The sequence below is a fragment of the Agaricus bisporus genome (genome assembly GCF_000300575.1).
Source record: "Agaricus bisporus var. bisporus H97 unplaced genomic scaffold AGABI2scaffold_3, whole genome shotgun sequence".
In the NCBI taxonomy this organism is placed as follows: domain Eukaryota; kingdom Fungi; phylum Basidiomycota; class Agaricomycetes; order Agaricales; family Agaricaceae; genus Agaricus; species Agaricus bisporus.
In genome coordinates, this window is record NW_006267366.1 from 782,867 (window position 1) to 797,018 (window position 14,152).

At 47.0% G+C, this 14,152-nt stretch overlaps 5 protein-coding genes across 5 annotated transcripts; 3 read left to right on the forward strand and 2 right to left on the reverse strand.

Annotated features, from left to right (window-relative positions):
* Nucleotides 1-2,474: 2,474 nt before the first annotated feature.
* Nucleotides 2,475-3,372, reverse strand: AGABI2DRAFT_218018 (hypothetical protein). Its single transcript, XM_006459042.1, has 3 exons — nucleotides 3,182-3,372; nucleotides 2,945-3,131; nucleotides 2,475-2,890 (listed from the first exon to the last, which is right to left on the reverse strand). The coding sequence occupies exons 1-3, from the start codon at nucleotides 3,349-3,351 to the stop codon at nucleotides 2,525-2,527; spliced, it is 723 nt and encodes a 240-aa protein (XP_006459105.1). The 5' UTR covers nucleotides 3,352-3,372; the 3' UTR covers nucleotides 2,475-2,524.
* Nucleotides 3,373-3,454: 82 nt separating this feature from the next.
* AGABI2DRAFT_177181 (hypothetical protein) lies at nucleotides 3,455-5,338 on the forward strand. Its single transcript, XM_006459043.1, has 4 exons — nucleotides 3,455-3,717; nucleotides 3,766-3,898; nucleotides 3,952-4,089; nucleotides 4,138-5,338. The coding sequence occupies exons 1-4, from the start codon at nucleotides 3,473-3,475 to the stop codon at nucleotides 4,957-4,959; spliced, it is 1,338 nt and encodes a 445-aa protein (XP_006459106.1). The 5' UTR covers nucleotides 3,455-3,472; the 3' UTR covers nucleotides 4,960-5,338.
* A 398-nt stretch (nucleotides 5,339-5,736) lies between these two features.
* Nucleotides 5,737-8,824, forward strand: AGABI2DRAFT_183892 (hypothetical protein). The gene is made up of 5 exons (XM_006459044.1): nucleotides 5,737-6,624; nucleotides 6,678-7,101; nucleotides 7,157-7,312; nucleotides 7,370-8,059; nucleotides 8,116-8,824. The coding sequence occupies exons 1-5, from the start codon at nucleotides 5,784-5,786 to the stop codon at nucleotides 8,246-8,248; spliced, it is 2,244 nt and encodes a 747-aa protein (XP_006459107.1). The 5' UTR covers nucleotides 5,737-5,783; the 3' UTR covers nucleotides 8,249-8,824.
* Nucleotides 8,825-9,483: 659 nt separating this feature from the next.
* AGABI2DRAFT_191169 (hypothetical protein) lies at nucleotides 9,484-10,980 on the reverse strand. Its single transcript, XM_006459045.1, has 3 exons — nucleotides 10,957-10,980; nucleotides 10,649-10,904; nucleotides 9,484-10,597 (listed from the first exon to the last, which is right to left on the reverse strand). The coding sequence occupies exons 2-3, from the start codon at nucleotides 10,901-10,903 to the stop codon at nucleotides 9,647-9,649; spliced, it is 1,206 nt and encodes a 401-aa protein (XP_006459108.1). The 5' UTR covers nucleotide 10,904; nucleotides 10,957-10,980; the 3' UTR covers nucleotides 9,484-9,646.
* A 1,882-nt stretch (nucleotides 10,981-12,862) lies between these two features.
* AGABI2DRAFT_201067 (hypothetical protein) lies at nucleotides 12,863-13,992 on the forward strand (the record flags this gene model as incomplete). Its single annotated transcript, XM_006459046.1, has 5 exons — nucleotides 12,863-13,029; nucleotides 13,093-13,125; nucleotides 13,194-13,285; nucleotides 13,347-13,421; nucleotides 13,478-13,992. The coding sequence occupies 5 exons, from the start codon at nucleotides 12,863-12,865 to the stop codon at nucleotides 13,990-13,992; spliced, it is 882 nt and encodes a 293-aa protein (XP_006459109.1).
* Between the last annotated feature and the right edge of the window lie 160 nt (nucleotides 13,993-14,152).

Genomic DNA, 14,152 nt, shown 5'->3' on the forward strand with positions numbered 1-14,152 from the left:
TTTAGATATATAAATTAACTTAGGGACCTCCTTGAGCGTAGCAAGGTACAGATCGAACAACAAAAGCTGTGAAGGAGCTGAAACAAAGACTTTCGTTAAGTACTTACACGTTGTTCGAATCTCGATTCCAAAATAGGCAGTGCGTTGACCGTTTCTGGAAAAAAACCATTTGAACCCTTCCAAACTTGAAGGTTTCATGCGGATGGAGGTTCACTACACATATGTACGCACATACGGGTCCTTTAGCGTTGAAATCTTTTGTAGGTTGTATAACAGGTGCGCATGATAATTTAATAAGTATTATTCATTTATAATGAGGTATGTGTTCCAAGAGATAATTAAGACGCCATGATAAATAGAAAGATGTGGTAGAGAGAAAAAAGTACTGAAAAAGAATGCGTTTGAAGAACTAGCGACAGAGTTCAATAATGGAAAACCAAACCATAAGAGAAAAGGGATAAACTGGATAACCAGAAAGGACTGACAACATGACAAAATGGAAAACCTCGAGATCTTCAAGTGGTATGTGAAAAAGCAGGTGCTTAGTACAGAGCAAAAACGTGATTTGGTCAATTGGAAGATTGAATTAAAGTTGTTGTCCGTAGGAAAGAGTTCCGAAAGGAAAGACTCGACACCATGAGATTATGGACGACATCTATAAAGGAATTCCGGAGAATAGAACGTAATCAATCCTCATCGGGTATTTCTTGCAAATCCGAGGGCGGGGTGGCAATTGAGATGGGTCTTGTGGAGGGAGCGGTCTCGAGAAGATTCACAATCTGCTCGATGTCGGTGTCATCATGCTTGGATGCAAGAGCCGCCAATTTGTCCGTGATAGGATCTACGGTATGTTCTGGAGTCTCTCCTAGGTCAGGTTCTTCGGCGGTGAGTGTAGCTTCACTCGCAGTTTCTTCGCGCTTAGGATGGCGTCCTTGATCCAGCTCTAGGTGAGGGGATGCGATTTCTTCCTTGATAGCCGGCTTCTCATCTTCTGGTTCTACAACTTCATCTGCTGATTCCACGACTTCGATCGGATTGGAATCATCAGCAAGCTGGTTCTCTGCAACTAGCTGCACTTCGGGCTCTGGCTCGCGGGGCAGGGAGACTGGCTCCTCAAGTGGGGTCTTTGCAGACTCTGAAGAGAAAACATCCTCTTCCACTCCTTCGGATGCTGTTGACACAGGATCCGAAATTATAGCAGCACTCTGACCTGTTTCCTCTCCAGGCTTTTCAGGGGAAGAAGTTGCTTTGGGTTGCCTTGCCTTGGAAGGAGTCGCAGGTATTTTTCCGCCTTTGGTGGAAGCAGGCGTACCAACAGATGGTCTAGGCGCGTTACTCGTTCGGGGAGCAGTCGCAGGTTTAGCCGCAGGCGATGTAGTAGGAGGTCGAGCGCGTGAGAGAGATGCTGCAGTAGGCTTACTCAACCGCTCGAGTGCACTGCTACTGACCTTTTTGGCAGGTGTAGGTGCAGGTGATGGGTCACCACGCGCCCGGGCAAGGGAAGCAGCGGTGGGAGCATAAAGGTTTGATGATTTCGAAGAGGGGATCGTTGCCCGTATAGGTGTCTTCGGTCGCGCAGTGGGGGAAAGTGGTGATTTGGGAGGTAGCTTCTTGACTGCGGGTGCGGGTTGGCCTGTCTGCTGGGGTTTGCGAGGTTGACTGCGAGGGGGAGATGATGGGGTCTGGGCGGGAGTTTTGCTTCTGGTCGGCACCGTTCTCGCGGCTACTTTCTGGGTGGCAGACGGAGATGCTCGGGGAGCCTGTGCGGGTTTGGGTGTTGTACGTGCTTTCGACGTAGGGGGTGGTTTCGCTGATACTGGCGTCCCCTTTGTCTCTGGCTCTGGTTTAGGCGATGCCGGCACCGGAGGGATTTCGGGTACCTCCTTCGGCTCAGAAGTTCCGTTTGTAGTCGCAGTTGTTTCGGGAGGAACAGGCGGGGATTCTGCTTTCACGGGCTCAGGTTCTGGTTGTGCTGGTTGTGCTGGCTTTTCTGGTTGTATTGGTTGTATTACAGGAGATTTGAAACGAAACGAAGTAGGGGGTTCGGATGGCACGTTAGCAGCCTCTACAGCCGGTTTTGGCGGCCATTCTCGCTTCTCCTTGAGCTCTTCTTTGGCTGAATCCCCCGTTATATGGGAGACAACACTCGAACTTCTTGGTGAAGATGCGCCTGTAGCTGGATGACGCTTGGTCTGAGTTTCAAATCGGCCAATCAGATTTGCTACGCTTTGGCGAGGACGTTCGTCTGGCAGAGGCCTGATGGGTATCGAGGGAGAGTGTGATGAGTGGGATTTGTGCGCAGCATGGCGAGGGATGACACGTACATTTGCCACTACAAGGGACGTGACGATGGTAAGAGCTGGAGGAGACGAGAATGCAGGGAAGATGGTGGTAGGAGGAAAGAGCGGAACGGGCTTGTTCGACAAGCCCTAATCGGGAAATCCACGTTACAGGTACAGCTCTGTACAGCAACGATGAGAGATGAAAAAACATTGCTAGGTACAGAATTATACGGTAAAAATTGTCATGGTAACCACTGTCTGAACACTTCACCCAGCTCATCTCCGATTTCGCCCAGCCAGAAATGCGTTGCGTTCTTAATCTCGCTGACACATAGACGAGTACTGCCTTGGGCGGCTGATTGCAATTTTTTCACCCAGTCCCCGTAATTCGCTACACCAGTAAATTCATCCTGGTCGCCGTACACTACAAGGACATTTGACCGTTCGTCTTTGAGGAGACTCTCAAGCTGGGCTTGGTAGTAAGACGACCGGAACAATGTAATCCATCCTCTCGTACCCAGGGGATACGAAAGGAGAAAATGTGACGTCTTGATGGGTGTAGGCAAGGGAGGATGTAAGGACCCAATCAAGGATCCATGAGAGTAACCCTAGTATTGCAGACAAGTCAGCCTGCAATGCTCGTGCTACTACAACCAACTCACAACAAAAACAACAGAGTTGACGTTTTCTATCTGCCCTAGTGCCCATCGGACAAGTGCTTGTAGATCCTCTCCTTCACTAAAGCCAGTGAAAGAGGCATATCCCGTAGATTTTCCGACACCCCTCGAATTGTACCGCACCACATGATAATTATTCTCTAGTAATACCTCGGCTAGAAAGGCAAGAACACTGCAGAGATCGTTATAGTCGACCTGAGCTCGTGGAATAAGACACCGCACGGGTCGCTTTTGCGTCCTCCGAGTCGAGACCAGGGGTGAAGACAGATTGCTAGTTTGGACTCTTGCTCTTGCGGTTGACGGGGTTTGATAAGATCGAGTTCCAGAGAGATTCCAGTGGAGATGGGAACGAGTGTTTCTTGGAAGTCATTGTCGACGCTGTCTAGCGACATGGCGATGTCATTACCCTGGATGTTGAATGTGATATGTAGCCCCTATTTTCCACGGTCAATGTTCTGACGCTCTTACGTAAATAGCATTTGCTCGTCTGACCAGCTGGGAAGGAATTGTCCCATGCTCCTTCGCAGGTTATACTCGACTGCTGCACATCCTGCCAGGTTCAAACTACCGCCGACAATCAAACAGGTGCTTTCAGCTAATGGCAGCGAAAGTTCAGCGACATCAGTGACTGGCTGGATTAAATCTATCCGTAAACAGAAAAACATAACCTTCGCTGTAGTCAGTGATGGTACAACACCAGAGGGCCTGCAAGCAGTTGTGTCAAAAGAACAGGGTACTTCCCCAGAAATGTTGAAAAGGTCAGTTCATCTCTCACAGCTCGAAACCGGAACACTCACCAATTGAAGACTTACGAACGGTACAGCAGTGCGGCTCACAGGAAATCTAATTCAGTCTCCTGGCCGAGGTCAAGAATGGGAGCTTGTCATTCAAGAAGGTGACAAGAACGCTATCGAAATCCTCGGCGACTGTGATATTGACGTGGGTGCATTGTTTTCGCCTCCTCGGATATGCAGTAACTTGCTCGCCTACAGACATATCCCATCCAGAAGAAATCTTTATCTATCGAATACCTTCGCGATAACGCGTATCTACGCGCTCGAACAGGCCAAATAGCTGCAATGTTAAGGCTGAGGGATAGTATTTCCAAAAACCTATCCCGGCATTTTGAGGTACATTTACTTTCTTCCGTATCTGGCCTGACTAAAAATCCTGCGTAGTCTCAAGGGTTTACATATACTCATACGCCTATAATAACAGCTAGCGATTGCGAAGGCGCAGGCGAAGCATTTCGCATATCACCTATCCAACCTACCACCCCCTCTCTCTCAAAAACTGACGCAAGTTCAGACGCAAATACCCCTATAGAGTTCTTTTCACGTCCTGCATATCTCACAGTCTCGCATCAACTTCATCTAGAATCCTTCACCACGGCTCTCTCTCGCGTGTATACCCTTTCACCATGTTTTCGTGCGGAACGATCTATGACTGGACGACATCTGGCCGAGTTCTGGATGCTTGAGGCCGAGTGGAACCTTGCAACGCGTTGCGATAGCTTAGAAGAAATTTGTGCCTTTGTGGAAGGCTTAATTCGGACGTCGGTAGATCATGAGTCGCAGGATGTCAAGGCTCTGTGGGCGGAGAAAGGAGCGGAAGTAGAGGAATTCAAGATGTTTCGTGCCGCATTTGACAACGCTCAGCCTTGGAGGCGATTAACATACTCGGATGCAGTCGAGGCGTTGAGCACGGCTTATGTCAACGGACATCCTTTCGAATTCAAACCTGTCTGGGGCGAATCACTCTCGAGCGAACATGAACGTTGGCTGGCAGAGGTGTACGTTGGTGGACCAGTGTTCGTGACAGACTACCCTATCAAACTTAAACCGTTTTATATGCGGGTCAACGAAGATGGGAAAACCGTTGCGTGTTTCGATTTGATTGTACCTCATGCTGGTGAACTTGTGGGTGGAAGTGTGAGGGAGGAGAGATGGGGATGTCCTCTCAAAACGGATGGCAGAGCATGGATTGTTGCCTCACCCTGACCAGAATGAGGGTGCCCCAACTGATTCGACATATGAATGGTATCTGGATTTACGCAAGTATGGTGGAGCGCCGCATGCAGGGTTTGGTCTTGGGTTTGAAAGGCTGGTGAGCTGGGTTGGAGGGATTGACAATGTGCGAGAATGCATCGGCATGCCTCGGTGGACTGGGAGAATGATTATGTGAGGGAATAAGTATCTAGTAGATTCATACTACAACCTAATGTTAATAAACCTCCGCTTTTACTCATATTCTGCTTGTAAAATTGACCGCTTCGAGATCCGATTACATGCGACCACAAAGCAAACTCGGAGTTCTATTGAATTTGCTTGCCTAGTCTCGCAAGGTGGTAATTAATAGTTGGTCTATGAGATTTTTTGGGCATTGGCTGTACGAGATTGAATGAGCAAACTAAATGAAAATACACGAGTAAGTCACGTACGGTAGTTCGCATACAATGAAAGAGAGCTTCTGCAGAATTTTTACATGGGCCGATAGACTGTGTGTCGCGATAAGCAGCCCAGCATCCAAGCATGTCTGCTAGTTGGGGAGCGCACATAACTTTGATGGCAGCTGCAAAGAGAGGCTTGAGAGGTTGGAATTGAGGATGAAACGAGGAGAGACAGACCTTTGCGCTGGCGGACCTTGAGGTTCTTTATGTGAATGGTCATGGTGGACTGCGAGGGCGGGCTGCACCGCGACGAAACTGCTACTGACAGTCACGTGCGGCATCCCTACTCGCAGACTCAACTGTTCTGTTCTTCTCATCCTCGGCTACATGTAAACTTGGGCCACCAATAATTTGGACCAAGCACTGATAAAAGTCATGGCAGAGTCCCTCTTGGCTATCCTGCTCGTCACAAAGTCTGCCAAAGGTCCAGCTCTAGTCTACCGATGGCCACCACTTCCCACCGGCCACCCCAGGCTTAGCCGATCCCGGCCAGACGATGGTTCATGGCCATCGAGAATAGACAATCCCTGGTGCGCTTCTCATGCACCGGAGGTACTACTAGGTCACGCTTTTGCTCCCAACGACCAGTCCTGGGTCGATGATCCTGAATACCGTTGGCAAAGACCCGTACGTGCAAGATCGCCGTCCAACCAAAACAACTCCCCATCTCATTCGCCTGTGGATGGCTCATTTTCTCCACCTGATCCTGCACCAAAACCCGGTGAATTTCACGAATATAGCCACGCTTTTGGATACGAAGTCGACTTCCTTGCCGGTTTACTTTTGCCACATCCATCGACGTGTCACCAAAAGTTTGAGCTGTTGGTAGATGATTTGGCTTTTGTGGGGCACCCGGTCTGTGTTAATTGGGAAGGCAAATGGGAGTTCAAAGAAGACAAGATGGAGAAAGAGTTGCGGGGAAAGGAATCAGGCATTATGTCATTATCGTTGAAGGATATGCCAGGGGGTATTTCCATCACTGCAGATGGACAAACCGGAGTGGATCATTTGCAGATTTTCCACGTCGTTCTCGTTTGCGATATTCCTGACCCTTCGTCTTCGGACTCTGGAAATCTCTTCAAGTATTTTGACATCATCTATGAACAAATTGCATTTACTTTGACGGCGGTTTTATTCCAAGAGCAAGTACTGCATAAATATGTGCAGGAGGAATGCGACAAGTTGGGTGCCCTCCGGGACTTGTCGTTGTCAGACAGTTGGTTAAATCTATTTGTTTCGGCAACGTTGATATACTGAAAGTCGTCCTAGGAGAACCATATGACGTTTTTGCCACTCGGTGCCTCGAGGTGTCATCAATGGCCACTACCATTAAAGATCTCTATGAAGCCATCAAAACTTCTCGAATAGCTCGGCTCAGAATCAACAATTTCCCTCTCGAATTACAATTACCTCCACACCTTGATACTCTACTTCATAACGAGGATGAAACAGAGATAAACTATTTTAATCCATCTGAGGAAGATGATTTTCCTGGCTGGGGTGCGGAAATGAGTTTTGGTTGGCATTTACCGCCATTAGCACCTTGGAAGACTTTGCTTTTGTTAGATGAACCAATGCGAGGCGAAGATGGTGATGCTTTGCTCGACCTCAAGGGTCCTTTTCCCAGCGCTGAGGACCGCTGTATTGCGGAAGGCTTGGTCAAGTTTCTAGAAACGGTAACCGTGACCCTCTCGTAAGTCAGGCTTTGGTTTTGTCATTCCCGATATATCTCAGTTTTTATATCTTAGGTTGGCGGACGTAGCGAATTTACTTGATTGGGACCTTGAGGGACAAATTTACCCGATTGTACGCTGGCTCGTGTACAGTCGACGAGCGAAAATAATTGACACGATCCATCCTGGACTGAAGAATGTGTTCACTGTGCCCTCAAAGTTTGACGTCCCGTAAGTTTATTTTTCGAATACATTTCGACGCTCTGTTAACCCATTCCCCGCTCGCAGGCTTTCAGATCTCACAACCGAATTCGCCCAGATATTCAATCACCCTGCTATACCTCCCTTGCCAAGAATACTGTCCTTGGTATCTTATTCAATATCGAAACAGACGGAGAACCATTTTTATGCCTGTTTTGTCAAATCCAAGGAAATGATTCCTCCGTTTCACGACGTCGTCATCTGGATGCTCAAACGAGATCTTTTGATAACGCTCCACCTCCGAATTCGTGTCGTAGCAACGCCTGATCTTAAACTTCGAGTTCAGATGCAGAAAGAAAGGGCACTTGCACGAAAGAAATCCCATTCTCGAGGTAGACGCAGGAGTTTTCGTGTCCTCAAAGATGATTTAGATCCGCAAGAATTGGGACTTAGAGGATTTTCTAATCCTGGAGGTCCATGGCTTTCGTTGTCGCCGAAATCATCATCTGCTCAACGGTTACCGTCTATGGATTCGGCGTGTAGTGAGATAAGTGAATTGGCGGTTGAGGATGAAGAGGATGAGTATGCGTATGAAGGGTATCGAGGTTTGGATAGTGATTGGAATGAGGATATGAATGATTTTGGTTTGGATGGGGATGGGGATATGAATAGTTCGAGTATTATTCATGATCCTGCTCGAGCGACGGCTTTGCAGAAGAAGTGGTTGTCGGCGATGTCGGATGGGAAGGATCCTTCTGTGGCGAAACGTTTCGAACAGTATGTTGCATTTTTTTCTCTGGTATAAATGATAATATCTGACTCAAAACAAATAGGATAAACCAGTATTTCGATGGAAAACGTTCGGGAGATGAAATTTTATACAGGGCTGAAATCTCGAGAAGACAATTGAGAGAGACTTTACATCATTATGAAGAATATGTGAGTTGTTATCTTCGACTTCGTTAACTACCTGTCCTCATTGACGATGAATGAACAGCTACAAACGTTCCTTCATCCATCATGACCCGTATGCTCATTCGGGCATATTGTCCCTATGAACCCATCCTAACAACCTCTCCGCCTTTCTACAATCAAAGAACCCTTGACGGCCCTTAATCTCAAACCCCTCTTTTACTGGCACATCAGGGTAGAATGACTTCTTCAACTCGCCACTATCGAGGTCTCTGTTAATTTCGGGTGCAGCCACAAGGAATGCTTCATGTTTGGAGGGCCATTTGGTTGTATCACATGTGATGGACAACAAAAATGCGTCAGCGACAGAATCTTCATAAACATATCCCCAGAGGTCTTTCGCTGCGTCCTGAGCTTGTCGCCCCCAAGCATAGTCCTTACGAGGAAGAGACCAAGACAAGCGAAGGCTTGCGATGCGGAGAGTAGGATAACGACGAGTTATGGTGTCAGCTTGCAGTTCACATATTCTAAGGATGTTTTGACATGTCAAGAGTGCAGTACGGGGGAGAGTACGTGTGTGCGGTGTGACTTACAGTTTGGATAATCCATAGGGTTCATCGGGTTCGCGTGGGTGGTCTTCGTCGATTGGGAAATATTTAAAGTCGGCTTGGACGCTGTAGACCATCTTTACGACATTGACAGAGGAGGCTTGTGCGATTCGTGTTATACCCAGCTATTATATTCATCATTTCAAGGTGAAACCCGTCAATAGTAAGTTAATCTGGAGAGAAATTGTAACCGCACTTCTGCACAAGCCCTTAAAATATTCCACGATAAAACGACATTACTATGTAACATCCTGAGTTCATTGACAAAAGAACTTTTTGTGAATCGAACCTATTGTGAGTGTGCACTTTATAATCTTTCGGGTCTCGCACTGCCGCCAAATGGATAACGGCTTGACATTCCGAAGTTCGAAGGATTTCCAGAGCACAATCATAGTCTCCAAGATCGATTTGATGATATGTGAAATTATCTTTTTTGTGTTCGATGAGCTCTTTGAGTTCTTCTGATAGAGTGGTGAAATCGACTCCAGTCACGATGTAACCTCGGTTGAGGGCGAGACGGACTATACGCTTGCCTACGCTGCCGTTGCAGCCTGTTATGAGTAGGTTCATGGCTTTTTGCTATATGAGAGGATGACTGGAGATAAGATGGATTGCTAGAACTGTCGGTACTAGTACGGAATGCAAGAGCTCAGGTGCGCTGATGTGACGGTCACTCAGAGAACCACTTGGTAGGGCACAGCATAGGCAGCGAGTTAGCGAAGAGCGCATGTCGTTCCAATAAGGTATATTTCTATATAGTAGATCGTCACAAATAAAAGTCGTGGTAAGTATTAGTAGGGCGTAAACAGGGTATTGAGAAGGTAACTAGACTCGTGGTACCCTTTCAATAAGGGGGAAGGGGTAACGGTCCTAGAGTAAAGTAGCTGGGCCTGAACTCATGCGGATAGAAGGCACTTGCACATAAACCCTTGCGACACCAAGCATCTACAATCACCGGTGCCCACACAACGACCCAAATGAACGTCCAAACTCGACCTGCAAACCCTCCAACTCTGATACCAGTGAAATATTTCCAAGTGTGTTCCAAGATGATGCCTAACCCTTGTACAAGAAAATAACCCCCCATGGAGGAGAATTCGGAGCCACGACCCATGCCCCATAACCCAACATCGTGAAGGATAGAGGAAATCAAAAATGCACCCATAACACCTCCCGCACGACCAAGAAGCATATAAAACGGGTTTCCGCCTACAGAAACGAAAATGTCACGGAATAATTGGTGCCAGCGCGTGGACCAATAGTCGGTCACTGAAGTGGCTAGCCATGGAGAATTGAACATGGGAGGCCATTGGAGTGGATGTTGGTTGAAGATTCCGACTCCGAGCAGTGTGAGGGCGTGGTAAGCGGCTTGCATAGATGAACACACAGTCAAGCCCGAGAGGAGGCTGATGAAAATTAAGCGAAGCAAGTTTTGAGTTGGTGGAAGGGTATGATCATGAATGGTGCCACCTAATGGATCTCCAATAGTCGTTGGACCAAACCACTGTACGACCCAATGAAGATGATCCGAGATGAGTAGATTCACGAGGAGGTCGACTGATGTTTTGAGGAGGAAGGCGCTCCGGGACTGTGTCTGTCGATATTCTTGAGGGATTTTGATGCCCCGCGACCAGTTCCATCCATGCCCCCGGAGGTTCACCAGAAGGTCCAGGGTATCCCAAAGACGGTTGGGTTCTTTATTCTTTTCAATCCCAGGTATTCTGTACAGCCTTTCGTAAGGCCTCCGTTGGAAAGACCATGTGATGCATCGTAGCGCCGCGACCACCATAGAAAGCTAAGCGGGTAAGCACAGGTGCAAGAACCATGAAAGACGTCGTTCACGTACCGAAAGCCCCTGATTTATATATACAAGCACATCTCGATTCGGGAATCCATGAACGAGGTCAATACGAGTTGTGGTCTGGAAAAAAGACCAGAGGGCTGCAGGTAGAAGAGCTAGGCGAATCAGTAGTGTTCCTGGTATCTGCACCAGATAGGCAGTGAGGTGGTAGAGAAAGAGTGACGGCAAGACGTGGAGAGTGAATGAGTTCCAGGTCAGAGGGCCCCGAGTGTCTGGCGGCGGGATAAAAGAGTCAAACATTCTGTAAAAGCACAAGTCAACAAGATTTGACAAAAATACAAACAGTTACCCACCTTCACTTTCTTCTGATGAACCTGTATTTAAGTCAAATCGCGTCACACTCCTCTTTAACGCCCGTGGCTCCTGTGCGGCTGTTCCCTACTTGGTCCTCCGCGTGTTTGGTGCTTCTGGCCTCAGGGCTGTCTTCGAAGTTGCCACGCCTGAGGAAGTTCATATTCGTCTTACATTTGCACTGGCCTCTCCGACGCGGCGTTCTGGCTTGGATTTTTTTTTTTTGGTTATTTCGTTGTCTCTCTTGCAAGGACCGATAACGCCAACGGGAACTTCACGGCCGAATACAATCTAAAAACCGAAGACCAAATTGTCTTTTATAGTAGAAGAAAAAATAAACAACCATCTGACATTCCAACCTCGTAGCAGACAGCGCTCTTCCTAGGCAACTCTGCTGTTTTACTTTAGACGACATTTCTCAAAAAAACATGATGCCGTCGTGGCCAAAGCTTGATAAATAAAACTGTGCTCACTCAAAAAATCTCTTTTCCTTCAATTTTCTGGAACGATCCCGGAATGCCAATGCTAGCTATGCCATCTTGATGTGGAATTGTTGATTGGAATGTCGTACCCTATCTTGCTAGTTGTTTCGGTCTTATCGGTCAAGTTTGGATGTCTCACTTTCCGGTCATACTTTTTTGCCCTTCTGTGCTTGAACAGTTCTTACAAGTATTGAATTCTGGGATCTCCTCATCTGCCTGTGGCCTATCTATAGTATTTCGGCAAAATCTGGTTCAACGCGGTCCCCTCGGAGACATGACCACCATTCTGACACTGTCTGACGCCACGAGTTGTTTTCTGGATTCTGCGGAGCGATAACGCTGGCACGGTGCCGAACGTCGACCATTAGAAACTCAAAATCTCTCCCTACTCGTGAAACAGATACACACTCACGTCGTAGTCAGTGGGAGTTCCGGTCGTTCTATGTCCCACCATAATATCAAAGGTTAAAGTAACCAATCAGAAAAAAGGGCACACCTTTTGCAAACATCCGAGACCAATTGAGAGCTGCTGTAAGCCCGCGGCATCCAGAGTGCACGGTTGTATTCCGAGAGAGACCCACAGAAGTTGGGAAGTATAGCTCGGGGTTTCTTATTACGTACTAATTTTGTAGTACTTATACTGTAGGGCGACGAGTAGATAGCCAGTTCCTTTTAATCTTATTTCTCTTCGTGTTCAGTTCCGCGCGTTCGTTCTTAGTGTGGTCGTCCCTAGTTGGCGACTTTTAGCTGCAAACTTTGAGTAATCAGCAAGTACATTGAAATTTTATGATTGACTTCAAACTGATACACTGACAATATGAACACCCACAAATACAAGCTCAGGCTGTCTCAGGTCGGGTGCATTAGATACGTTCAAACGCACAGACATGTATACATAAACACATCTTGTTAATACTATCAAAGACGATGTCAACAATACTGTATAATGATAAGTTATAACGACGTCGAAAGAAGTGTAGAGGTAGCCAACCGAAAATGTAGAGCTTTGTGTGTTGGCACACGATGTTATATATTGTTCAATTCGGACCATGATTCCAAGAAACGCGGTAGCGATTCAGATTCGAAGTAATCGCAGCCAGCACCAGGATGATTTCAAGTTGAACAATTATTAATCTTACTCTGAAGAGCCTCGAGTCATGAAAGCCTTATAGCTCATTGTCTTCATCTCATTTGCTCAGCTAATCCTGTATCCATCGCTGTTCACCTAGTCACCTGCCATACGCTGCCACGAGGAAGTGGATAAATTTTGGAAAAGACTTCCGGAAAAAGGATTATTAAGGTGCTATTCTAAGAACCTGCTTTACTGACCATTCGACAAAGCTCATTATCTATCTTTAGATAAAACTGACCTGGCTTTATATCAGAGAAGCATAGATAGCATTGACACACTCTCCAACATTCCACGATGGTCGGTGAACGTAGACCAATAGCTGAGCTTCCCGTGGACCCCAGCTTTCTTCAGCTTGAAGAAAGCGAGAAAAAGTTTTTCAAGCTGTGGACAGGTATAGACAACGAAGAGGAATTACGGGAACATATCATTGATATCACAGCCAGAGCGTACAAGGCGAGCGAGTCCCCCAATGTTGAAGACTACGGTATAATCTCACAACATTGAAACATTGGTTAGACTTATAGCTATCCCTGTATTGCTGGCTTCACCTTCACAAAGTACATTGTCTCCTCATCCAATGCCTTCAAATAAGAAACTGATCCCTCGTTTCTTCATTATGGGATAGGTCAAAGATAGCTCGAGTGCCAGTGTATGACCACATTCTTCAGCTTGCCCGAGAGCGTCCAGGCGCTATCCTACTCGATATTGGCTGTTGCTGTAAGTCAGATGAGCGGTTTCTACCTACTTACGAACTGAGAAACTCGATTATTTGTTCCAGTTGGACAAGATTTAAGGAAAGCTGTAACTGACGGATGGCCAGAAGAAAACGCAATAGGGTCTGATTTGGAACCTGGTGAGAGTATTCCAGTAAAAAGAAGACCCAGATCATTGAAAAGGTGGACAACTTAGCATTTTGGGAGTACGGCCACCAGTTGTTCAAAACCAATCCAGAATCATTCAAAGCAGGTTTCGTCGCTGGAGACGCCTTCGATCCAAAGATGATAAAACCGCAAGATCCATTCTGTGAACCTCCGACCACGCCTCGTCCAAATGATCTCCGGCTCCTCGAATCTCTCACACCTCTCCAAGGCCACGTTTCAGTGATCCACGCTTCATCCCTCTTTCACCTTTTCGATGAAGACGGGCAAATAATTCTAGCCAAGCGTCTTGCTTCGCTGCTTTCTCCCGAGCCTGGGTCAGTTATCTGTGGACGTCACCGTGGTACACCCGTCAAGACTGCCACAAGTGACCTAATGGATTTTCTCATGGTCTGCCACAGCCCTGAGTCATGGAAGGAACTATGGGATGGTCAAATCTTTGAAAAAGGAAAAGTGAGAGTTGATGCTGTCGTCAGCGATGACGCCCGAAGTGATCTGCTACGTGGAAGGATTTCAATGTTAAACTGGTCTATAACGAGGTTATGAGCAAAGCAAAGTGACAAGACTGCAGATATTACACGAGTGGGATATAGTAATGTAAGATGTTGAAACGAAAATGAGCATGCAATACTTGCTATTCGTGATCGCGAAAGTCACGAATAATCGTCATCACGAGCATGGAAGAGTGTCATGAAGAGTCGTCTTG

Excerpts from the sequence above, each read along its gene's own strand:
- AGABI2DRAFT_177181 (XM_006459043.1), top strand. The coding sequence starts at position 3,473 with ATGCTCCTTCGCAGGTTATACTCGACTGCTGCACATCCTGCCAGGTTC. Across the intron at positions 3,718-3,765 it reads TCCCCAGAAATGTTGAAAAG|ACTTACGAACGGTACAGCAG; the intron begins GTCAGTTCATCT and ends CACCAATTGAAG. Across the intron at positions 3,899-3,951 it reads TCGGCGACTGTGATATTGAC|ACATATCCCATCCAGAAGAA; the intron begins GTGGGTGCATTG and ends GCTCGCCTACAG.
- AGABI2DRAFT_191169 (XM_006459045.1), bottom strand. The coding sequence starts at position 10,903 with ATGTTTGACTCTTTTATCCCGCCGCCAGACACTCGGGGCCCTCTGACC. Across the intron at positions 10,598-10,648 it reads ATATAAATCAGGGGCTTTCG|CTTTCTATGGTGGTCGCGGC; the intron begins GTACGTGAACGA and ends TTACCCGCTTAG.
- AGABI2DRAFT_183892 (XM_006459044.1), top strand. The coding sequence starts at position 5,784 with ATGGCAGAGTCCCTCTTGGCTATCCTGCTCGTCACAAAGTCTGCCAAA. Across the intron at positions 7,102-7,156 it reads ACGGTAACCGTGACCCTCTC|GTTGGCGGACGTAGCGAATT; the intron begins GTAAGTCAGGCT and ends TTTATATCTTAG. Across the intron at positions 8,060-8,115 it reads GTGGCGAAACGTTTCGAACA|GATAAACCAGTATTTCGATG; the intron begins GTATGTTGCATT and ends CAAAACAAATAG.
- AGABI2DRAFT_218018 (XM_006459042.1), bottom strand. The coding sequence starts at position 3,351 with ATGTCGCTAGACAGCGTCGACAATGACTTCCAAGAAACACTCGTTCCC. Across the intron at positions 3,132-3,181 it reads GGAGGACGCAAAAGCGACCC|TGTTCTTGCCTTTCTAGCCG; the intron begins GTGCGGTGTCTT and ends CGATCTCTGCAG. Across the intron at positions 2,891-2,944 it reads TCAACTCTGTTGTTTTTGTT|GGTTACTCTCATGGATCCTT; the intron begins GTGAGTTGGTTG and ends CTGCAATACTAG.